Source organism: Xiphophorus couchianus, chromosome 17, assembly GCF_001444195.1.
Source record: "Xiphophorus couchianus chromosome 17, X_couchianus-1.0, whole genome shotgun sequence".
Lineage (NCBI taxonomy): Eukaryota > Metazoa > Chordata > Actinopteri > Cyprinodontiformes > Poeciliidae > Xiphophorus > Xiphophorus couchianus.
In genome coordinates, this window is record NC_040244.1 from 4,253,588 (window position 1) to 4,280,619 (window position 27,032).

A 27,032-nucleotide genomic window follows, 5' to 3' on the forward strand; every position below is an offset into this window, starting at 1 on the left:
GACAGATGATCCACATCTATGTGACAGTTCTGCACAGTAATTAAATTTCCTTCTATCTCCTCTACACGAAAAACACACTGTGGCAATCGACAGGCAGGCAAAAAACAGAAGAGAGAGATGTGAGCAGACGCCGACACGCTGCCATTAATCCAAAGGATACCATCTGGAGAGGCTCCTAGAGCCAGTGATTCAACTATGTAGAGACTTATTGCAAAAATAAATCCACAGCTGAACTCAACACAATGCAGAAGAAAACGAGTGAGCATTTATGTTATTTAAAGCTTCTGTAGAAAATAAAAGTATGCAAGTTGGTTCAGAGTGTCTGAAACTTTAACAAAAGCAAAGGTAAACTGGAATGAATTTCACTTTTGACAGCTTGCAGAATAAACTGAAGAAACATTCAGATTTTCAGTGTAGACCATGTTATTTGAAACCTACGTCATAGTAACACCATTAAGAACCACGTGAAAATGAGAATAGGAGGCAAATGGTAGGCGGGGGAATAATTAAGGGCAGGGCTAATACTGTGATACTTGGCGGGTGGGGACGGGGGTAAATGGGACTTTGGGGGTTGCATTGAGGTGCAAAGCTTTCACTGCAGCTGAGGTTAGATGGTGTGTATGATGACAATGAGAATGGGGGACTTATGGGATGGGGGCTCAGCTTGGAGGAGAATGCTTGCATCATTATTCTCTACTCTTGGCCTTTGTCACAGCTAATATTCCAGTTTAAACTTATGCATATTCACGCAGAAGGTGCAGGCAGATGCACATTCAAGCAACTACAACCGGCTCAGTCTCAGCAGTTTTTGACAGTTTCCTATGATAGATTGTTGGTCAATTTATGACAGATGGAGCCCATTAAGAAAAATAATACTACAAAAACCTGTTCTGCTGTCAGAAAATACTTAAAAACCGCAAACTATCCCATGACATGACACTAGAAATACCAAATTAAAATGAAAAGCAAACACCTTCCTCTTTGGCCTCCAAGAACCAATTCCAATCTCCATCTCGAATTGTCCCTTCTGAGCCTCACTCTGTGCTATGCATGCTGGGATCTTGACAGAGGCCAGAAGGCTAACGAGTTATTAGTGTATTTAACTCCCATTGCATCCACTTCTTCTTCATCACCTTTTCATTTCTCTTCAGTTCCCGTTCGTGGCTGGTTATTCAACTTCAACCAGGCTTCATAAAGTGGTTTCACAGAGGTCAACGTGGCCTAAATTAATAAGGGGATATTAATCTAGAGGTGTACTCATGCACCCGGAAGTGCACATTTGTCACTATGGAGATTTCCACAGTGACGGGCATTATTTTGGCCCAGTAACCTATGATGATCATGGAGAGTCCTTGGCAGCCAATTGGATTAAGCCTCTTGTGAATGGCTTTAACGAAGATTACACACCCCTGTGGCTAATGGTATTAGGAAGAGAAGAAGCACATGGAGGAACTTGGCAGTGACAGACACTGCTATGGTATACGTGCAAAATGTACAAGAGGCCTTGAAAAAAGCCAGACCACACAGCACAAATTAGCAAACAACTTTCTATCAAAGAAACCACACCTGATGTGTCAACAATTTTGTGTTCATAAGTAGTAATATTGCCGATTTGAACTCACCAGTTGCTCTTCCATGTGTGTCGCACATGCGGGTCGTGGATGCTGTGTTTGTCTGCCTGCTCATCCAGGAAGTCAAACATGTATTTAATTGCCAGTGGCAGGGCACTTCCCCGGTGGGCGGTGCTGAAGATGGTTTCAAACAGGTCGTCAACAAACTTCTGTAATGTACCCTGTGGGTCAGAGAGAACAGATGTATTATGTATTATGTATTATGTGGTATTCAAAGCTTCAGAAATTCCTAGCAAAGATATTCTTACCCCTGGAACTTTTTCCCATTTATCACATTACATTCATAAAGTAGTTCTCAAATGAAAAGGAAAGAAAAGTTATATGGTTTAGCAGATTTTACAAATAGAATTTGAAAAAATTGATTGTTTTCATCACTTTTTACGCTGTTGATACCCCTAATTAAAATTAGCACTACCAGTTGCCAACCTAAACTGAGACAACTTGTTGCAGGTCCAGTGTAGTGTAACATCTACCACGTGTCCATCCGATGGATGGTGCATTTATTGATTTCCTGCAAAAGCACCTTCTCCCACATGGCTGCTGTGTCCTCTACATGGATTAAATTGGAAATTGAACTTATTTGCTTCTTCTCTAGACTTTATCAACTTTATCCCTAGCTCATGTAATCCTTGTACTTAATGATGCCATTCACCATTATTCCCTAATGTCTACAGTATTGTGCTCAATTTAGTAATTAGGCAACTTCTAAAGGGACACTGGATTTTAAGGATTGTATAATATACACTGCTCAAAAAAATAAAGGGAACACTCAAATAACACATCCTAGATCTGAATGAAAGAAATATTCTCATTGAATACTTTGTTCTGTACAAAGTTCCATTTGCACAACAGCAGGTGACATTGATTGTCAATCAGTGTTGCTTCCTAAGTGGACAGTTTGATTTCACAGAAGTTTGATTTACTTGGAGTTATATTGTGTTGTTTAAGTGTTCCCTTTATTTTTTTGAGCAGTGTAGATGCTTGCCATGTATTAGAGATTTTGTTTGTTAAAACCATGCATGTATTATATACCAGTTATGACCAAGTTTATCAAAGTTTGTCATGAATACTTAAGGTACAGTAGACTCTAATCCCATAGTTAAGGATTGACAGTTTTTTTCTTATAAGTTTTATGATATACTAAGAATGTCCAATGAGATGTTACTATAAACTTAATATTTTTTCCAATCATATTCTGAGTTGTGAGATGTATTTTCATTTAGTCCCTTCATTCCGATGTTTGTGTATATGACTCATATCTTGCAGACCTGACCCCTAAATCTGCTTGCAGCTTTGATGGAAGAAATTGTTATTTCACAGCTGACTTTTAATAATATCTGGAACAGGAGGTGCATCTCCTAAGCCTCTTTGTGCTGCCGGATTAGCTCCCACACTGCACCATTGACCCTAATTTGATTTAATGTTGGCGACTTTAAGGAGGAGGAGGAGATGAGAGGAGAGACACACAGAGTGAAAGAATCTAATCCTCTTGTAAAGAACAAGTTGATGGGATGCAGGGGAGAAAGTGGAAGCACAGGAGGGAAATGAAAACGGCAGGTTTCCTATCAGAAAACGAGGCCATGGAGTGTGGCAGATGAGGTGTGTACAGGTGCAAGCAAATAAAAATCCAATTTGAGAGAAGCAGATGACCAAATGAAAGTCAAGAGATGTAAAAGAGAGTTGGAGGAGGGAATCCTGTTAGTCCAACAATTGCAGCAATAATTTTAATGCAGCCAGAATTCCCAACGGCTTACAATTTCTCTATGAAGATAAGATCATGTACATCTTTATTAGGCCAGCAAGTTTCTGACTGGCAAGGGAATACCTAATGTGTGCGTGAGGTCATACTATACTATGTTTAATTTTGCTCATTTTCAGCGTCATACTAAACTATGTGTCACTTTTGCACTTCTTGAACGTCATACTATACTATGAGTCATTTTTGCTCTTTTTGAACGTCATACTATATGTCATTTCTTTGGACATTTTCGACGTCATAGTATAGTATGTCATTTTTTTTTACATTTTCGACATCATAGTATACTATGTCTTTTTTCTGACATTTTCGATGTCATAGTATACTATCTCACTTTTTTGACATTTTCGACGTCATAGTATACTATGTCACTTTTTGGACATTTTCGACGTCATAGTATAGTATGTCATTTTTTGGACATTTTCGACATCATAGTATGGTATATCATCTTTTGGACATTTTCGACATCATAGTATAGTATTTCATTTTTTTGTAACGTTTTCGACGTCATAGTATAGTATGTCATTTTTTTGGACATTTTCGACATCATAGTATGGTATGTCATTTTTTTGGACATTTTTGACGTCATAGTATACTATGTCTTTTTTCTGACATTTACGACGTCATAGTATACTATGTCACTTTTTTGGACATTTTCGACGTCATAGTATGGCATGTCGTTTTTTTGGACATTTTCCACGTCATATATAGCATGTCGTTTTTTTGGACATATTCCACGTCATAGTATAGAATGTCGTTTTTTTGGACATTTTTGACGTCGAAAATGTCAAAAAAACGACATGCATGTCGTTTTTTGACATTTGCGACGTCATAGTATGGCATGTCGTTTTTTTGGACATTTTCGACGTCATAGTATAGCATGTCGTTTTTTTGGACGATTTCCACGTCATAGTATATAGCATGTCGTTTTTTTGACATTTGCGACGTCATAGTATGGCATGTCGTTTTTTTGGACATTTTCCACGTCATAGTATAGCATGTCGTTTTTTTGGACATTTTCCACGTCATAGTATATAGCATGTCGTTTTTTTGGACATTTTCCACGTCATATATACATGTCATTTTTTTGGACATTTTCGACGTCATAGTATGGCATGTCGTTTTTTTGGACATTTTCGACGTCATAGTATACTATGTCTTTTTTCTGACATTTACGACGTCATAGTATACTATGTCACTTTTTTGGACATTTTCGACGTCATAGTATGGCATGTCGTTTTTTTGGACATTTTCCACGTCATATATAGCATGTCGTTTTTTTGGACATATTCCACGTCATAGTATAGAATGTCGTTTTTTTGGACATTTTTGACGTCGAAAATGTCAAAAAAACGACATGCATGTCGTTTTTTGACATTTGCGACGTCATAGTATGGCATGTCGTTTTTTGGACATTTTCGACGTCATAGTATAGCATGTCGTTTTTTTGGACGATTTCCACGTCATAGTATATAGCATGTCGTTTTTTTGACATTTGCGACGTCATAGTATGGCATGTCGTTTTTTTGGACATTTTCCACGTCATAGTATAGCATGTCGTTTTTTTGGACATTTTCCACGTCATAGTATAGCATGTCGTTTTTTGGACATTTTCGACGTCATAGTATAGCATGTCGTTTTTTTGACATTTTCGACGTCATAGTATTGCATGTCGTTTTTTTTGACATTTTCGACGTCATAGTATTGCATGTCATTTTTTTGTGACGTTTTCGACGTCATAGTATAGTATTTCATTTTTTTGTAACGTTTTCGAAGTCATAGTATGGTATGTCATTTTTTTGGACATTTTTGACGTCATAGTATACTATGTCTATTTTCTGACATTTTCGACGTCATACTATTGGATGTCGTTTTTTTGGACATTTTCGACGTCATAGTATGGCATGTCGTTTTTTTGGACATTTTTGACGTCATTAGTATAGCATGTCGTTTTTTTGGACATTTTCGACGTCATAGTATAGCATGTCGTTTTTTTGACATTTTCCACGTCATAGTATAGCATGTCGTTTTTTGGACATTTTCGACGTCATAGTATAGCATGTCGTTTTTTTGACATTTTCGACGTCATAGTATTGCATGTCATTTTTTTGTGACGTTTTCGACGTCATAGTATAGTATGTCATTTTTTGGACATTTTCGACGTCATAGTATGGTATGTCATTTTTTTGGACATTTTTGACGTCATAGTATACTATGTCTTTTTTCTGACATTTTCGACGTCATAGTATAGCATGTCGTTTTTTTGACATTTTCGACGTCATAGTATAGCATGTCGTTTTTTGGACATTTTCGACGTCATAGTATAGAATGTCGTTTTTTTGGATATTTTCCACATCATAGTATAGCATGTCCTTTTTTTGACATTTTCCACGTCATAGTATTGCCTGTCCTTTTTTTGACATTTTCCACGTCATAGTATGGCATGTCGTTTATTTGGACATTTTTGACGTCATAGTATGGCATGTCATTTTTTTGGACATTTTCCACGTCATAGTATAGAATGTCGTTTTTTTTGGACATTTTCGACATCATAGTATTGCATGTCTTTTTTGTGACGTTTTCGACGTCATAGTATAGTATTTCATTTTTTGGACATTTTCGACGTCATAGTATGGTATGTCATTTTTTTGGACATTTTCGACGTCATAGTATACTATGTCTTTTTTCTGACATTTTCGACGTCATAGTATAGCATGTCGTTTTTTTGACATTTTCGACGTCATAGTATAGCATGTCGTTTTTTTGACATTTTCGACGTCATAGTATAGCATGTCGTTTTTTGGACATTTTCGACGTCATAGTATAGAATGTCGTTTTTTTGGATATTTTCCACATCATAGTATAGCATGTCCTTTTTTTGACATTTTCCACGTCATAGTATTGCCTGTCCTTTTTTTGACATTTTCCACGTCATAGTATGGCATGTCGTTTATTTGGACATTTTTGACGTCATAGTATGGCATGTCATTTTTTTGGACATTTTCCACGTCATAGTATAGAATGTCGTTTTTTTGGACATTTTCGACATCATAGTATAGCATGTCGTTTTTTTGACATTTTCGACGTCATAGTATTGCATGTCTTTTTTGTGACGTTTTCGACGTCATAGTATAGTATTTCATTTTTTGGACATTTTCGACGTCATAGTATGGTATGTCATTTTTTTGGACATTTTTGACGTCATAGTACACTATGTCTTTTTCTGACATTTTCGACGTCATAGTATACTATGTCACTTTTTTGGACATTTTCGACGTCATAGTATGGCATGTCGTTTTTTTGACATTTGCGACGTCATAGTATGGCATGTCGTTTTCTTGGACAATTTCCACGTCATATATAGCATGTCGTTTTTTTGGACATTTTTGACGTCATTAGTATAGCATGTCGTTTCTTTGACATTTTCGACGTCATAGTATAGCATGTCGTTTTCTTGGACATTTTCGACGTCATAGTATAGCATGTCGTTTTCTTGGACATTTTCGACATCATAGTATGGTATGTCATTTTTTTGTGACGTTTTCGACGTCATAGTATAGTATTTCATTTTTTGTAACGTTTTCGACGTCATAGTATAGTATGTCATTTTTTGGACATTTTCGACGTCATAGTATAGCATGTCGTTTTCTTGGACATTTTCGACGTCATAGTATAGCATGTCGTTTTCTTGGACATTTTCGACATCATAGTATGGTATGTCATTTTTTTGTGACGTTTTCGACGTCATAGTATAGTATTTCATTTTTTTGAAACGTTTTCGACGTCATAGTATAGTATGTCATTTTTTTGGACATTTTCGACATCATAGTATGGTATGTCATTTTTTTGGACATTTTTGACGTCATAGTATACTATGTCTTTTTTCTGACATTTTCGACGTCATAGTATACTATGTCACTTTTTTGGACATTTTCGACGTCATAGTATGGCATGTCGTTTTTTGACATTTGCGACGTCATAGTATGGCATGTCGTTTTTTTGGACATTTTCCACGTCATATATAGCATGTCGTTTTTTTGGACATATTCCACGTCATAGTATAGAATGTCGTTTTTTTGGACATTTTCGACGTCGAAAATGTCAAAAAAACGACATGCTGTGGCATGTCGTTTTTTGACATTTGCGACGTCATAGTATGGCATGTCGTTTTTTTGGACATTTTCGACGTCATAGTATAGCATGTCGTTTTTTTGGACATTTTCCACGTCATAGTATATAGCATGTCGTTTTTTTGACATTTGCGACATCATAGTATGGCATGTCGTTTTTTTGGACATTTTCGACGTCATAGTATAGCATGTCGTTTTTTTGGATATTTTCTACGTCATAGTATATAGCATGTCGTTTTTTTGACATTTTCGACGTCATAGTATAGCATGTCGTTTTTTTGGACATTTTCCACGTCATATATACATGTCGTTTTTTTGGACATTTTCCACGTCATGGTATAGAATGTCGTTTTTTTGGACATTTTCGACATCATAGTATAGCATGTCGTTTTTTTGACATTTTCGACGTCATAGTATTGCATGTCGTTATTTTGACATTTTCGACGTCATAGTATTGCATGTCATTTTTTTGTGACGTTTTCGACGTCATAGTATAGTATTTTCATTTTTTTGTAACGTTTTCGACGTCATAGTATAGTATGTCATTTTTTGGACATTTTCGACGTCATAGTATGGTATGTCATTTTTTTGGACATTTTTGACGTCATAGTATGGCATGTCGTTTTTTTGGACATTTTCGACGTCATAGTATAGCATGTCGTTTTTTTGGATATTTTCCACGTCATAGTATATAGCATGTCGTTTTTTTGACATTTTCGACGTCATAGTATAGCATGTCGTTTTTTTGGACATTTTCCACGTCATATATACATGTCGTTTTTTTGGACATTTTCGACATCATAGTATAGCATGTCGTTTTTTGGACATTTTCGACGTCATAGTATAGAATGTCGTTTTTTTGGATATTTTCCACATCATAGTATAGCATGTCGTTTTTTTGGACATTTTCGACGTCATAGTATTGCCTGTCCTTTTTTTGACATTTTCCACGTCATAGTATGGCATGTCGTTTTTTTGGACATTTTCCACGTCATAGTATTATAGAATGTCGTTTTTTTGGACATTTTCGACATCATAGTATAGCATGTCATTTTTTTGACATTTTCGACGTCATAGTATTGCATGTCGTTATTTTGACGTTTTCGACGTCATAGTATTGCATGTCATTTTTTTGTGACGTTTTCGACGTCATAGTATAGTATTTCATTTTTTTGTAACGTTTTCGACGTCATAGTATAGTATGTCATTTTTTGGACATTTTCGACGTCATAGTATGGTATGTCATTTTTTTGGACATTTTTGACGTCATAGTATACTATGTCTTTTTTCTGACATTTTCGACGTCATAGTATAGCATGTCGTTTTTTTGACATTTTCGACGTCATAGTATAGCCTGTCGTTTTTTGGACATTTTCGACGTCATAGTATAGAATGTCGTTTTTTTGGATATTTTCCACATCATAGTATAGCATGTCCTTTTTTTGACATTTTCCACGTCATAGTATTGCCTGTCTTTTTTTGACATTTTCCACGTCATAGTATGGCATGTCGTTTTCTTGGACATTTTCGACGTCATAGTATAGCATGTCGTTTTCTTGGACATTTTCGACATCATAGTATGGTATGTCATTTTTTTGTGACGTTTTCGACGTCATAGTATAGTATTTCATTTTTTTGTAACGTTTTCGACGTCATAGTATAGAATGTCGTTTTTTTGACATTTTCGACGTCATAGTATTGCATGTCTTTTTTGTGACGTTTTCGACGTCATAGTATAGTATTTCATTTTTTGTAACGTTTTCGACGTCATAGTATGGTATGTCATTTTTTGGACATTTTCGACGTCATAGTATGGTATGTCATTTTTTTGGACATTTTTGACGTCATAGTATACTATGTCTTTTTTCTGACATTTTCGACGTCATAGTATACTATGTCACTTTTTTGGACATTTTCGACGTCATAGTATGGCATGTCGTTTTTTTCACATTTGCGACGTCATAGTATGGCATGTCGTTTTCTTGGACATTTTCCACGTCATATATAGCATGTCGCTTTTTTGGACATATTCCACGTCATAGTATAGAATGTCGTTTTTTTGGACATTTTCGACGTCATAGTATGGCATGTCGTTTTTTTGGACATTTTCCACGTCATATATAGCATGTCGCTTTTTTGGACATATTCCACGTCATAGTATAGAATGTCGTTTTTTTGGATATTGTCCACATCATAGTATAGCATGTCGTTTTTTTGGACATTTTCGACGTCATAGTATTGCCTGTCCTTTTTTTGACATTTTCCACGTCATAGTATTGCCTGTCCTTTTTTTGACATTTTCCACGTCATAGTATGGCATGTCGTTTTTTTGGACATTTTCCACGTCATAGTATAGAATGTCGTTTTTTTGGACATTTTCGACGTCATAGTATGGCATGTCGTTTTTTTGACATTTTCGACGTCATAGTATTGCATGTCGTTTTTTTGACATTTTCCACGTCATAGTATATAGCATGTCGTTTTTTTTGACATTTTCGACGTCATAGTATAGCATGTCGTTTTTTTTGGATATTTTCCACGTCATAGTATAGAATGTCGTTTTTTTGGACATTTTCGACATCATAGTATAGCATGTCGTTATTTTGACATTTTCGACGTCATAGTATTGCATGTCATTTTTTTGTGACGTTTTCGACGTCATAGTATAGTATTTCATTTTTTTGTAACGTTTTCGACGTCATAGTATAGTATGTCATTTTTTGGACATTTTCGACGTCATAGTATACTATGTCTTTTTTCTGACATTTTCGACGTCATACTATTGGATGTCGTTTTTTTGGACATTTTCGACCTCATAGTATAGCATGTCGTTTTTTTGACATTTTCGACGTCATAGTATAGCATGTCGTTTTTGGACATTTTCGACGTCATAGTATAGAATGTCGTTTTTTTGGATATTTTCCACATCATAGTATAGCATGTCCTTTTTTGACATTTTCCACATCATAGTATGGCATGTCGTTTTTTTGGACATTTTCCACGTCATAGTATAGAATGTCGTTTTTTTGGACATTTTCGACATCATAGTATAGCATGTCGTTTTTTTGGACATTTTCCACGTCATATATACATGTCGTTTTTTTGGACATTTTCTACGTCATAGTATAGAATGTCGTTTTTTTGGACATTTTTGACATCATAGTATAGTATTTCATTTTTTTGTAACGTTTTCGACGTCATACTATTGGATGTCGTTTTTTTGGACATTTTCGACGTCATAGTATAGCATGTCGTTTTTTTGACATTTTCGACGTCATAGTATAGAATGTCGTTTTTTTGGACATTTTCGACATCATAGTATAGCATGTCGTTTTTTTGGACATTTTCCACGTCATATATACATGTCGTTTTTTTGGACATTTTCTACGTCATAGTATAGAATGTCGTTTTTTTGGACATTTTTGACATCATAGTATAGTATTTCATTTTTTTGTAACGTTTTCGACGTCATACTATTGGATGTCGTTTTTTTGGACATTTTCGACGTCATAGTATAGCATGTCGTTTTTTTGACATTTTCGACGTCATAGTATAGCATGTCGTTTTTTGGACATTTTCGACGTCATAGTATAGAATGTCGTTTTTTTGGATATTTTCCACATCATAGTATAGCATGTCCTTTTTTTGACATTTTCCACGTCATAGTATTGCCTGTCCTTTTTTTGACATTTTCCACGTCATAGTATGGCATGTCTTTTATTTGGACATTTTTGACGTCATAGTATGGCATGTCATTTTTTTGGACATTTTCCATGTCATAGTATTGCATGTCGTTTTTTTGGACATTTTCCACGTCATAGTATAGAATGTCGTTTTTTTGGACATTTTCGACATCATAGTATAGCATGTCGTTTTTTTGACATTTTCGACGTCATAGTATTGCATGTCGTTTTTTGACGTTTTCGACGTCATAGTATTGCATGTCTTTTTTGTGACGTTTTCGACGTCATAGTATAGTATTTCATTTTTTTGTAACGTTTTCGACGTCATAGTATAGTATGTCATTTTTTGGACATTTTCGACGTCATAGTATGGTATGTCATTTTTTTGGACATTTTTGACGTCATAGTATACTATGTCTTTTTTCTGACATTTTCGACGTCATAGTATACTATGTCACTTTTTTGGACATTTTCGACGTCATAGTATGGCATGTCGTTTTTTTGACATTTGCGACGTCATAGTATGGCATGTCGTTTTCTTGGACATTTTCCACGTCATATATAGCATGTCGCTTTTTTGGACATATTCCACGTCATAGTATAGAATGTCGTTTTTTTGGACATTTTCGACGTCATAGTATGGCATGTCGTTTTTTTGGACATTTTCCACGTCATATATAGCATGTTGCTTTTTTGGACATATTCCACGTCATAGTATAGAATGTCGTTTTTTTGGACATTTTCGACGTCATAGTATAGCATGTCGTTTTTTTGACATTTTCGACGTCATAGTATAGCATGTCGTTTTTTGGACATTTTCGACGTCATAGTATAGAATGTCGTTTTTTTGGATATTTTCCACATCATAGTATAGCATGTCGTTTTTTTGGACATTTTCCACGTCATAGTATTGCCTGTCCTTTTTTGACATTTTCCACGTCATAGTATTGCCTGTCTTTTTTTGACATTTTCCACGTCATAGTATGGCATGTCGTTTTTTTGGACATTTTCCACGTCATAGTATTGCCTGTCCTTTTTTGACATTTTCCACGTCATAGTATTGCCTGTCCTTTTTTGACATTTTCCACGTCATAGTATTGCCTGTCTTTTTTTGACATTTTCCACGTCATAGTATGGTATGTCATTTTTTTGTGACGTTTTCGACGTCATAGTATAGTATTTCATTTTTTTGTAACGTTTTCGACGTCATAGTATAGCATGTCGTTTTTTTGGACATTTTCCACGTCATAGTATATAGCATGTCGTTTTTTTGACATTTTCGACGTCATAGTATAGAATGTCGTTTTTTTGGATATTTTCCACATCATAGTATAGCATGTCGTTTTTTTGGACATTTTCGACGTCATAGTATTGCCTGTCCTTTTTTCGACATTTTCGACGTCATACTATTGGATGTCGTTTTTTTGGACATTTTCGACCTCATAGTATAGCATGTCGTTTTTTTGACATTTTCGACGTCATAGTATAGCATGTCGTTTTTTGGACATTTTCGACGTCATAGTATAGAATGTCGTTTTTTTGGATATTTTCCACATCATAGTATAGCATGTCCTTTTTTTGACATTTTCCACGTCATAGTATGGCATGTCGTTTTTTTGGACATTTTCCACGTCATAGTATAGAATGTCGTTTTTTTGGACATTTTCGACATCATAGTATAGCATGTCGTTTTTTTGGACATTTTCCACGTCATATATACATGTCGTTTTTTGGACATTTTCTACGTCATAGTATAGAATGTCGTTTTTTTTGGACATTTTTGACATCATAGTATAGTATTTCATTTTTTTGTAACGTTTTCGACGTCATACTATTGGATGTCGTTTTTTTGGACATTTTCGACGTCATAGTATAGCATGTCGTTTTTTTGACATTTTCGACGTCATAGTATAGCATGTCGTTTTTTGGACATTTTCGACGTCATAGTATAGAATGTCGTTTTTTTGGATATTTTCCACATCATAGTATAGCATGTCCTTTTTTTGACATTTTCCACGTCATAGTATTGCCTGTCCTTTTTTTGACATTTTCCACGTCATAGTATGGCATGTCTTTTATTTGGACATTTTTGACGTCATAGTATGGCATGTCATTTTTTTGGACATTTTCCATGTCATAGTATTGCATGTCGTTTTTTTGGACATTTTCCACGTCATAGTATAGAATGTCGTTTTTTTGGACATTTTCGACATCATAGTATAGCATGTCGTTTTTTGACATTTTCGACGTCATAGTATTGCATGTCGTTTTTTTGACGTTTTCGACGTCATAGTATTGCATGTCTTTTTTGTGACGTTTTCGACGTCATAGTATAGTATTTCATTTTTTTGTAACGTTTTCGACGTCATAGTATAGTATGTCATTTTTTGGACATTTTCGACGTCATAGTATGGTATGTCATTTTTTTGGACATTTTTGACGTCATAGTATACTATGTCTTTTTTCTGACATTTTCGACGTCATAGTATACTATGTCACTTTTTTGGACATTTTCGACGTCATAGTATGGCATGTCGTTTTTTTGACATTTGCGACGTCATAGTATGGCATGTCGTTTTCTTGGACATTTTCCACGTCATATATAGCATGTCGCTTTTTTGGACATATTCCACGTCATAGTATAGAATGTCGTTTTTTTGGACATTTTCGACGTCATAGTATGGCATGTCGTTTTTTTGGACATTTTCCACGTCATATATAGCATGTTGCTTTTTTGGACATATTCCACGTCATAGTATAGAATGTCGTTTTTTTTGGACATTTTCGACGTCATAGTATAGCATGTCGTTTTTTTGACATTTTCGACGTCATAGTATAGCATGTCGTTTTTTGGACATTTTCGACGTCATAGTATAGAATGTCGTTTTTTTGGATATTTTCCACGTCATAGTATTGCCTGTCCTTTTTTGACATTTTCCACGTCATAGTATTGCCTGTCTTTTTTTGACATTTTCCACGTCATAGTATGGCATGTCGTTTTTTTGGACATTTTCCACGTCATAGTATTGCCTGTCCTTTTTTGACATTTTCCACGTCATAGTATTGCCTGTCCTTTTTTGACATTTTCCACGTCATAGTATTGCCTGTCTTTTTTTGACATTTTCCACGTCATAGTATGGTATGTCATTTTTTTGTGACGTTTTCGACGTCATAGTATAGTATTTCATTTTTTTGTAACGTTTTCGACGTCATAGTATAGTATGTCTTTTTTGTGACGTTTTCGACGTCATAGTATAGTATTTCATTTTTTGGACATTTTCGACGTCATAGTATGGTATGTCATTTTTTTGGACATTTTTGACGTCATAGTACACTATGTCTTTTTTCTGACATTTTCGACGTCATAGTATACTATGTCACTTTTTTGGACATTTTCGACGTCATAGTATGGCATGTCGTTTTTTTGACATTTGCGACGTCATAGTATGGCATGTCGTTTTCTTGGACAATTTCCACGTCATATATAGCATGTCGTTTTTTTGGACATTTTTGACGTCATTAGTATAGCATGTCGTTTCTTTGACATTTTCGACGTCATAGTATAGCATGTCGTTTTCTTGGACATTTTCGACGTCATAGTATAGCATGTCGTTTTCTTGGACATTTTCGACATCATAGTATGGTATGTCATTTTTTTGTGACGTTTTCGACGTCATAGTATAGTATTTCATTTTTTTGTAACGTTTTCGACGTCATAGTATAGTATGTCATTTTTTGGACATTTTCGACGTCATAGTATAGCATGTCGTTTTCTTGGACATTTTCGACGTCATAGTATAGCATGTCGTTTTCTTGGACATTTTCGACATCATAGTATGGTATGTCATTTTTTGTGACGTTTTCGACGTCATAGTATAGTATTTCATTTTTTTGTAACGTTTTCGACGTCATAGTATAGTATGTCATTTTTTTGGACATTTTCGACATCATAGTATGGTATGTCATTTTTTTGGACATTTTTGACGTCATAGTATACTATGTCTTTTTTCTGACATTTTCGACGTCATAGTATACTATGTCACTTTTTTGGACATTTTCGACGTCATAGTATGGCATGTCGTTTTTTGACATTTGCGACGTCATAGTATGGCATGTCGTTTTTTTGGACATTTTCCACGTCATATATAGCATGTCGTTTTTTTGGACATATTCCACGTCATAGTATAGAATGTCGTTTTTTTGGACATTTTCGACGTCGAAAATGTCAAAAAAACGACATGCTGTGGCATGTCGTTTTTTGACATTTGCGACGTCATAGTATGGCATGTCGTTTTTTTGGACATTTTCGACGTCATAGTATAGCATGTCGTTTTTTTGGACATTTTCCACGTCATAGTATATAGCATGTCGTTTTTTTGACATTTGCGACATCATAGTATGGCATGTCGTTTTTTTGGACATTTTCGACGTCATAGTATAGCATGTCGTTTTTTTGGATATTTTCTACGTCATAGTATATAGCATGTCGTTTTTTTGACATTTTCGACGTCATAGTATAGCATGTCGTTTTTTTGGACATTTTCCACGTCATATATACATGTCGTTTTTTTGGACATTTTCCACGTCATGGTATAGAATGTCGTTTTTTTGGACATTTTCGACATCATAGTATAGCATGTCGTTTTTTTGACATTTTCGACGTCATAGTATTGCATGTCGTTATTTTGACATTTTCGACGTCATAGTATTGCATGTCATTTTTTTGTGACGTTTTCGACGTCATAGTATAGTATTTCATTTTTTTGTAACGTTTTCGACGTCATAGTATAGTATGTCATTTTTTGGACATTTTCGACGTCATAGTATGGTATGTCATTTTTTTGGACATTTTTGACGTCATAGTATGGCATGTCGTTTTTTTTGGACATTTTCGACGTCATAGTATAGCATGTCGTTTTTTTGGATATTTTCCACGTCATAGTATATAGCATGTCGTTTTTTTGACATTTTCGACGTCATAGTATAGCATGTCGTTTTTTTGGACATTTTCCACGTCATATATACATGTCGTTTTTTTGGACATTTTCGACATCATAGTATAGCATGTCGTTTTTTGGACATTTTCGACGTCATAGTATAGAATGTCGTTTTTTTGGATATTTTCCACATCATAGTATAGCATGTCGTTTTTTTGGACATTTTCGACGTCATAGTATTGCCTGTCCTTTTTTTGACATTTTCCACGTCATAGTATGGCATGTCGTTTTTTTGGACATTTTCCACGTCATAGTATTATAGAATGTCGTTTTTTTGGACATTTTCGACATCATAGTATAGCATGTCATTTTTTTGACATTTTCGACGTCATAGTATTGCATGTCGTTATTTTGACGTTTTCGACGTCATAGTATTGCATGTCATTTTTTTGTGACGTTTTCGACGTCATAGTATAGTATTTCATTTTTTTGTAACGTTTTCGACGTCATAGTATAGTATGTCATTTTTTGGACATTTTCGACGTCATAGTATGGTATGTCATTTTTTTGGACATTTTTGACGTCATAGTATACTATGTCTTTTTTCTGACATTTTCGACGTCATAGTATAGCATGTCGTTTTTTTGACATTTTCGACGTCATAGTATAGCCTGTCGTTTTTTGGACATTTTCGACGTCATAGTATAGAATGTCGTTTTTTTGGATATTTTCCACATCATAGTATAGCATGTCCTTTTTTTGACATTTTCCACGTCATAGTATTGCCTGTCTTTTTTTGACATTTTCCACGTCATAGTATGGCATGTCGTTTTCTTGGACATTTTCGACGTCATAGTATAGCATGTCGTTTTCTTGGACATTTTCGACATCATAGTATGGTATGTCATTTTTTTGTGACGTTTTCGACGTCATAGTATAGTATTTCATTTTTTTGTAACGTTTTCGACGTCATAGTATAGAATGTCGTTTTTTTTGACATTTTCGACGTCATAGTATTGCATGTCTTTTTTGTGACGTTTTCGACGTCATAGTATAGTATTTCATTTTTTTGTAACGTTTTCGACGTCATAGTATGGTATGTCATTTTTTGGACATTTTCGACGTCATAGTATGGTATGTCATTTTTTTGGACATTTTTGACGTCATAGTATACTATGTCTTTTTTCTGACATTTTCGACGTCATAGTATACTATGTCACTTTTTTGGACATTTTCGACGTCATAGTATGGCATGTCGTTTTTTTCACATTTGCGACGTCATAGTATGGCATGTCGTTTTCTTGGACATTTTCCACGTCATATATAGCATGTCGCTTTTTTGGACATATTCCACGTCATAGTATAGAATGTCGTTTTTTTGGACATTTTCGACGTCATAGTATGGCATGTCGTTTTTTTGGACATTTTCCACGTCATATATAGCATGTCGCTTTTTTGGACATATTCCACGTCATAGTATAGAATGTCGTTTTTTTGGATATTGTCCACATCATAGTATAGCATGTCGTTTTTTTGGACATTTTCGACGTCATAGTATTGCCTGTCCTTTTTTTGACATTTTCCACGTCATAGTATTGCCTGTCCTTTTTTTGACATTTTCCACGTCATAGTATGGCATGTCGTTTTTTTGGACATTTTCCACGTCATAGTATAGAATGTCGTTTTTTTGGACATTTTCGACGTCATAGTATGGCATGTCGTTTTTTTGACATTTTCGACGTCATAGTATTGCATGTCGTTTTTTTGACATTTTCCACGTCATAGTATATAGCATGTCGTTTTTTTGACATTTTCGACGTCATAGTATAGCATGTCGTTTTTTTGGATATTTTCCACGTCATAGTATAGAATGTAGTTTTTTTGGACATTTTCGACATCATAGTATAGCATGTCGTTATTTTGACATTTTCGACGTCATAGTATTGCATGTCATTTTTTTGTGACGTTTTCGACGTCATAGTATAGTATTTCATTTTTTTGTAACGTTTTCGACGTCATAGTATAGTATGTCATTTTTTGGACATTTTCGACGTCATAGTATACTATGTCTTTTTTCTGACATTTTCGACGTCATACTATTGGATGTCGTTTTTTTGGACATTTTCGACCTCATAGTATAGCATGTCGTTTTTTTGACATTTTCGACGTCATAGTATAGCATGTCGTTTTTTGGACATTTTCGACGTCATAGTATAGAATGTCGTTTTTTTGGATATTTTCCACATCATAGTATAGCATGTCCTTTTTTTGACATTTTCCACATCATAGTATGGCATGTCGTTTTTTTGGACATTTTCCACGTCATAGTATAGAATGTCGTTTTTTTGGACATTTTCGACATCATAGTATAGCATGTCGTTTTTTTGGACATTTTCCACGTCATATATACATGTCGTTTTTTTGGACATTTTCTACGTCATAGTATAGAATGTCGTTTTTTTGGACATTTTTGACATCATAGTATAGTATTTCATTTTTTTGTAACGTTTTCGACGTCATACTATTGGATGTCGTTTTTTTGGACATTTTCGACGTCATAGTATAGCATGTCGTTTTTTTGACATTTTCGACGTCATAGTATAGAATGTCGTTTTTTTGGACATTTTCGACATCATAGTATAGCATGTCGTTTTTTTGGACATTTTCCACGTCATATATACATGTCGTTTTTTTGGACATTTTCTACGTCATAGTATAGAATGTCGTTTTTTTGGACATTTTTGACATCATAGTATAGTATTTCATTTTTTTGTAACGTTTTCGACGTCATACTATTGGATGTCGTTTTTTTTGGACATTTTCGACGTCATAGTATAGCATGTCGTTTTTTTTGACATTTTCGACGTCATAGTATAGCATGTCGTTTTTTGGACATTTTCGACGTCATAGTATAGAATGTCGTTTTTTTGGATATTTTCCACATCATAGTATAGCATGTCCTTTTTTTGACATTTTCCACGTCATAGTATTGCCTGTCCTTTTTTTGACATTTTCCACGTCATAGTATGGCATGTCTTTTATTTGGACATTTTTGACGTCATAGTATGGCATGTCATTTTTTTGGACATTTTCCATGTCATAGTATTGCATGTCGTTTTTTTGGACATTTTCCACGTCATAGTATAGAATGTCGTTTTTTTGGACATTTTCGACATCATAGTATAGCATGTCGTTTTTTTGACATTTTCGACGTCATAGTATTGCATGTCGTTTTTTTGACGTTTTCGACGTCATAGTATTGCATGTCTTTTTTGTGACGTTTTCGACGTCATAGTATAGTATTTCATTTTTTTGTAACGTTTTCGACGTCATAGTATAGTATGTCATTTTTTGGACATTTTCGACGTCATAGTATGGTATGTCATTTTTTTGGACATTTTTGACGTCATAGTATACTATGTCTTTTTTCTGACATTTTCGACGTCATAGTATACTATGTCACTTTTTTGGACATTTGCGACGTCATAGTATGGCATGTCGTTTTTTTGACATTTGCGACGTCATAGTATGGCATGTCGTTTTCTTGGATATTTTCTACGTCATAGTATATAGCATGTCGTTTTTTTGACATTTTCGACGTCATAGTATAGCATGTCGTTTTTTTGGACATTTTCCACGTCATATATACATGTCGTTTTTTTGGACATTTTCCACGTCATGGTATAGAATGTCGTTTTTTTGGACATTTTCGACATCATAGTATAGCATGTCGTTTTTTTGACATTTTCGACGTCATAGTATTGCATGTCGTTATTTTGACATTTTCGACGTCATAGTATTGCATGTCATTTTTTTGTGACGTTTTCGACGTCATAGTATAGTATTTCATTTTTTTGTAACGTTTTCGACGTCATAGTATAGTATGTCATTTTTTGGACATTTTCGACGTCATAGTATGGTATGTCATTTTTTTGGACATTTTTGACGTCATAGTATGGCATGTCGTTTTTTTGGACATTTTCGACGTCATAGTATAGCATGTCGTTTTTTTGGATATTTTCCACGTCATAGTATATAGCATGTCGTTTTTTTGACATTTTCGACGTCATAGTATAGCATGTCGTTTTTTTGGACATTTTCCACGTCATATATACATGTCGTTTTTTTTGGACATTTTCGACATCATAGTATAGCATGTCGTTTTTTGGACATTTTCGACGTCATAGTATAGAATGTCGTTTTTTTGGATATTTTCCACATCATAGTATAGCATGTCGTTTTTTTTGGACATTTTCGACGTCATAGTATTGCCTGTCCTTTTTTTGACATTTTCCACGTCATAGTATGGCATGTCGTTTTTTTGGACATTTTCCACGTCATAGTATTATAGAATGTCGTTTTTTTGGACATTTTCGACATCATAGTATAGCATGTCATTTTTTTGACATTTTCGACGTCATAGTATTGCATGTCGTTATTTTGACGTTTTCGACGTCATAGTATTGCATGTCATTTTTTTGTGACGTTTTCGACGTCATAGTATAGTATTTCATTTTTTTGTAACGTTTTCGACGTCATAGTATAGTATGTCATTTTTTGGACATTTTCGACGTCATAGTATGGTATGTCATTTTTTTGGACATTTTTGACGTCATAGTATACTATGTCTTTTTTCTGACATTTTCGACGTCATAGTATAGCATGTCGTTTTTTTGACATTTTCGACGTCATAGTATAGCCTGTCGTTTTTTGGACATTTTCGACGTCATAGTATAGAATGTCGTTTTTTTGGATATTTTCCACATCATAGTATAGCATGTCCTTTTTTTGACATTTTCCACGTCATAGTATTGCCTGTCTTTTTTTGACATTTTCCACGTCATAGTATGGCATGTCGTTTTCTTGGACATTTTCGACGTCATAGTATAGCATGTCGTTTTCTTGGACATTTTCGACATCATAGTATGGTATGTCATTTTTTTGTGACGTTTTCGACGTCATAGTATAGTATTTCATTTTTTTGTAACGTTTTCGACGTCATAGTATAGAATGTCGTTTTTTTGACATTTTCGACGTCATAGTATTGCATGTCTTTTTTGTGACGTTTTCGACGTCATAGTATAGTATTTCATTTTTTTGTAACGTTTTCGACGTCATAGTATGGTATGTCATTTTTTGGACATTTTCGACGTCATAGTATGGTATGTCATTTTTTTGGACATTTTTGACGTCATAGTATACTATGTCTTTTTTCTGACATTTTCGACGTCATAGTATACTATGTCACTTTTTTGGACATTTTCGACGTCATAGTATGGCATGTCGTTTTTTTCACATTTGCGACGTCATAGTATGGCATGTCGTTTTCTTGGACATTTTCCACGTCATATATAGCATGTCGCTTTTTTGGACATATTCCACGTCATAGTATAGAATGTCGTTTTTTTGGACATTTTCGACGTCATAGTATGGCATGTCGTTTTTTTGGACATTTTCCACGTCATATATAGCATGTCGCTTTTTTGGACATATTCCACGTCATAGTATAGAATGTCGTTTTTTTGGATATTGTCCACATCATAGTATAGCATGTCGTTTTTTTGGACATTTTCGACGTCATAGTATTGCCTGTCCTTTTTTTGACATTTTCCACGTCATAGTATTGCCTGTCCTTTTTTTGACATTTTCCACGTCATAGTATGGCATGTCGTTTTTTTGGACATTTTCCACGTCATAGTATAGAATGTCGTTTTTTTGGACATTTTCGACGTCATAGTATGGCATGTCGTTTTTTTTGACATTTTCGACGTCATAGTATTGCATGTCGTTTTTTTGACATTTTCCACGTCATAGTATATAGCATGTCGTTTTTTTGACATTTTCGACGTCATAGTATAGCATGTCGTTTTTTTGGATATTTTCCACGTCATAGTATAGAATGTCGTTTTTTTGGACATTTTCGACATCATAGTATAGCATGTCGTTATTTTGACATTTTCGACGTCATAGTATTGCATGTCATTTTTTTGTGACGTTTTCGACGTCATAGTATAGTATTTCATTTTTTTGTAACGTTTTCGACGTCATAGTATAGTATGTCATTTTTTGGACATTTTCGACGTCATAGTATACTATGTCTTTTTTCTGACATTTTCGACGTCATACTATTGGATGTCGTTTTTTTGGACATTTTCGACCTCATAGTATAGCATGTCGTTTTTTTGACATTTTCGACGTCATAGTATAGCATGTCGTTTTTTGGACATTTTCGACGTCATAGTATAGAATGTCGTTTTTTTGGATATTTTCCACATCATAGTATAGCATGTCCTTTTTTTGACATTTTCCACATCATAGTATGGCATGTCGTTTTTTTGGACATTTTCCACGTCATAGTATAGAATGTCGTTTTTTTGGACATTTTCGACATCATAGTATAGCATGTCGTTTTTTTGGACATTTTCCACGTCATATATACATGTCGTTTTTTTGGACATTTTCTACGTCATAGTATAGAATGTCGTTTTTTTGGACATTTTTGACATCATAGTATAGTATTTCATTTTTTTGTAACGTTTTCGACGTCATACTATTGGATGTCGTTTTTTTGGACATTTTCGACGTCATAGTATAGCATGTCGTTTTTTTTGACATTTTCGACGTCATAGTATAGAATGTCGTTTTTTTGGACATTTTCGACATCATAGTATAGCATGTCGTTTTTTTGGACATTTTCCACGTCATATATACATGTCGTTTTTTTGGACATTTTCTACGTCATAGTATAGAATGTCGTTTTTTTGGACATTTTTGACATCATAGTATAGTATTTCATTTTTTTGTAACGTTTTCGACGTCATACTATTGGATGTCGTTTTTTTGGACATTTTCGACGTCATAGTATAGCATGTCGTTTTTTTGACATTTTCGACGTCATAGTATAGCATGTCGTTTTTTGGACATTTTCGACGTCATAGTATAGAATGTCGTTTTTTTGGATATTTTCCACATCATAGTATAGCATGTCCTTTTTTTGACATTTTCCACGTCATAGTATTGCCTGTCCTTTTTTTGACATTTTCCACGTCATAGTATGGCATGTCTTTTATTTGGACATTTTTGACGTCATAGTATGGCATGTCATTTTTTTGGACATTTTCCATGTCATAGTATTGCATGTCGTTTTTTTGGACATTTTCCACGTCATAGTATAGAATGTCGTTTTTTTTGGACATTTTCGACATCATAGTATAGCATGTCGTTTTTTTGACATTTTCGACGTCATAGTATTGCATGTCGTTTTTTTGACGTTTTCGACGTCATAGTATTGCATGTCTTTTTTGTGACGTTTTCGACGTCATAGTATAGTATTTCATTTTTTTGTAACGTTTTCGACGTCATAGTATAGTATGTCATTTTTTGGACATTTTCGACGTCATAGTATGGTATGTCATTTTTTTGGACATTTTTGACGTCATAGTATACTATGTCTTTTTTCTGACATTTTCGACGTCATAGTATACTATGTCACTTTTTTGGACATTTGCGACGTCATAGTATGGCATGTCGTTTTTTTGACATTTGCGACGTCATAGTATGGCATGTCGTTTTCTTGGACATTTTCCACGTCATATATAGCATGTCGCTTTTTTGGACATATTCCACGTCATAGTATAGAATGTCGTTTTTTTGGACATTTTCGACGTCATAGTATGGCATGTCGTTTTTTTGGACATTTTCCACGTCATATATAGCATGTTGCTTTTTTGGACATATTCCACGTCATAGTATAGAATGTCGTTTTTTGGACATTTTCGACGTCATAGTATAGAATGTCGTTTTTTTGGATATTTTCCACATCATAGTATAGCATGTCGTTTTTTTGGACATTTTCCACGTCATAGTATTGCCTGTCCTTTTTTGACATTTTCCACGTCATAGTATTGCCTGTCTTTTTTTGACATTTTCCACGTCATAGTATGGCATGTCGTTTTTTTGGACATTTTCCACGTCATAGTATTGCCTGTCCTTTTTTGACATTTTCCACGTCATAGTATTGCCTGTCCTTTTTTGACATTTTCCACGTCATAGTATTGCCTGTCTTTTTTTGACATTTTCCACGTCATAGTATGGTATGTCATTTTTTTGTGACGTTTTCGACGTCATAGTATAGTATTTCATTTTTTTGTAACGTTTTCGACGTCATAGTATAGTATGTCATTTTTATGGACATTTTCAACGTCATAGTATAGCATGTCGTTTTTTTGGACATTTTCCACGTCATAGTATATAGCATGTCGTTTTTTTGACATTTTCGACGTCATAGTATAGCATGTCGTTTTTTGGACATTTTCGACGTCATAGTATAGAATGTCGTTTTTTTGGATATTTTCCACATCATAGTATAGCATGTCGTTTTTTTGGACATTTTCGACGTCATAGTATTGCCTGTCCTTTTTTCGACATTTTCGACGTCATACTATTGGATGTCGTTTTTTTGGACATTTTCGACCTCATAGTATAGCATGTCGTTTTTTTGACATTTTCGACGTCATAGTATAGCATGTCGTTTTTTGGACATTTTCGACGTCATAGTATAGAATGTCGTTTTTTTGGATATTTTCCACATCATAGTATAGCATGTCCTTTTTTTGACATTTTCCACGTCATAGTATGGCATGTCGTTTTTTTGGACATTTTCCACGTCATAGTATAGAATGTCGTTTTTTTGGACATTTTCGACATCATAGTATAGCATGTCGTTTTTTTGGACATTTTCCACGTCATATATACATGTCGTTTTTTTGGACATTTTCTACGTCATAGTATAGAATGTCGTTTTTTTGGACATTTTTGACATCATAGTATAGTATTTCATTTTTTTGTAACGTTTTCGACGTCATACTATTGGATGTCGTTTTTTTGGACATTTTCGACGTCATAGTATAGCATGTCGTTTTTTTGACATTTTCGACGTCATAGTATAGCATGTCGTTTTTTGGACATTTTCGACGTCATAGTATAGAATGTCGTTTTTTTGGATATTTTCCACATCATAGTATAGCATGTCCTTTTTTTGACATTTTCCACGTCATAGTATTGCCTGTCCTTTTTTTGACATTTTCCACGTCATAGTATGGCATGTCTTTTATTTGGACATTTTTGACGTCATAGTATGGCATGTCATTTTTTTGGACATTTTCCATGTCATAGTATTGCATGTCGTTTTTTTGGACATTTTCCACGTCATAGTATAGAATGTCGTTTTTTTGGACATTTTCGACATCATAGTATAGCATGTCGTTTTTTTGACATTTTCGACGTCATAGTATTGCATGTCGTTTTTTTGACGTTTTCGACGTCATAGTATTGCATGTCTTTTTTGTGACGTTTTCGACGTCATAGTATAGTATTTCATTTTTTTGTAACGTTTTCGACGTCATAGTATAGTATGTCATTTTTTGGACATTTTCGACGTCATAGTATGGTATGTCATTTTTTTGGACATTTTTGACGTCATAGTATACTATGTCTTTTTTCTGACATTTTCGACGTCATAGTATACTATGTCACTTTTTTGGACATTTTCGACGTCATAGTATGGCATGTCGTTTTTTTGACATTTGCGACGTCATAGTATGGCATGTCGTTTTCTTGGACATTTTCCACGTCATATATAGCATGTCGCTTTTTTGGACATATTCCACGTCATAGTATAGAATGTCGTTTTTTTGGACATTTTCGACGTCATAGTATGGCATGTCGTTTTCTTGGACATTTTCCACGTCATATATAGCATGTCGCTTTTTTGGACATATTCCACGTCATAGTATAGAATGTCGTTTTTTTGGATATTTTCCACATCATAGTATAGCATGTCGTTTTTTTGGACATTTTCCACGTCATAGTATTGCCTGTCCTTTTTTGACATTTTCCACGTCATAGTATTGCCTGTCTTTTTTTGACATTTTCCACGTCATAGTATGGCATGTCGTTTTTTTGGACATTTTCCACGTCATAGTATTGCCTGTCCTTTTTTGACATTTTCCACGTCATAGTATTGCCTGTCCTTTTTTGACATTTTCCACGTCATAGTATTGCCTGTCTTTTTTTGACATTTTCCACGTCATAGTATGGTATGTCATTTTTTTGTGACGTTTTCGACGTCATAGTATAGTATTTAATTTTTTTGTAACGTTTTCGACGTCATAGTATAGTATGTCATTTTTATGGACATTTTCAACGTCATAGTATAGCATGTCGTTTTTTTGGACATTTTCCACGTCATAGTATATAGCATGTCGTTTTTTTGACATTTTCGACGTCATAGTATAGCATGTCGTTTTTTGGACATTTTCGACGTCATAGTATAGAATGTCGTTTTTTTGGATATTTTCCACATCATAGTATAGCATGTCGTTTTTTTGGACATTTTCGACGTCATAGTATTGCCTGTCCTTTTTTCGACATTTTCCATGTCATAGTATGGCATGTCGTTTTTTTGGACATTTTCCACGTCATAGTATAGAATGTCGTTTTTTTGGACATTTTCGACATCATAGTATAGCATGTCGTTTTTTTGACATTTTCGACGTCATAGTATTGCATGTCGTTATTTTGACATTTTCGACGTCATAGTATTGCATGTCATTTTTTTGTGACGTTTTCGACGTCATAGTATAGTATTTCATTGTTTTGTAACGTTTTTGACGTCATAGTATAGTATGTCATTTTTTGGACATTTTCGACGTCATAGTATGGTATGTCATTTTTTTGGACATTTTTGACGTCATAGTATACTATGTCTTTTTTCTGACATTTTCGACGTCATACTATTGGATGTCGTTTTTTTGGACATTTTCGACGTCATAGTATAGCATGTCGTTTTTTTGGACATTTTCGACGTCATAGTATAGCATGTCGTTTTTTGGACA

The 27,032-nt window shown here is 34.6% G+C and overlaps 1 protein-coding gene across 1 annotated transcript in view; it reads right to left on the bottom strand.

Moving 5' to 3' along the window:
- The window catches only part of plxna4 (plexin A4), a 326,516-nt gene that overhangs the window by 48,066 nt on the left and 251,418 nt on the right, over nt 1-27,032 (bottom strand). The window contains exon 29 of the mRNA XM_028043958.1: nt 1,623-1,792. Within this exon, the coding sequence (XP_027899759.1) occupies nt 1,623-1,792 (170 nt within the window). The remainder of the gene's footprint in view (nt 1-1,622; nt 1,793-27,032) is intronic.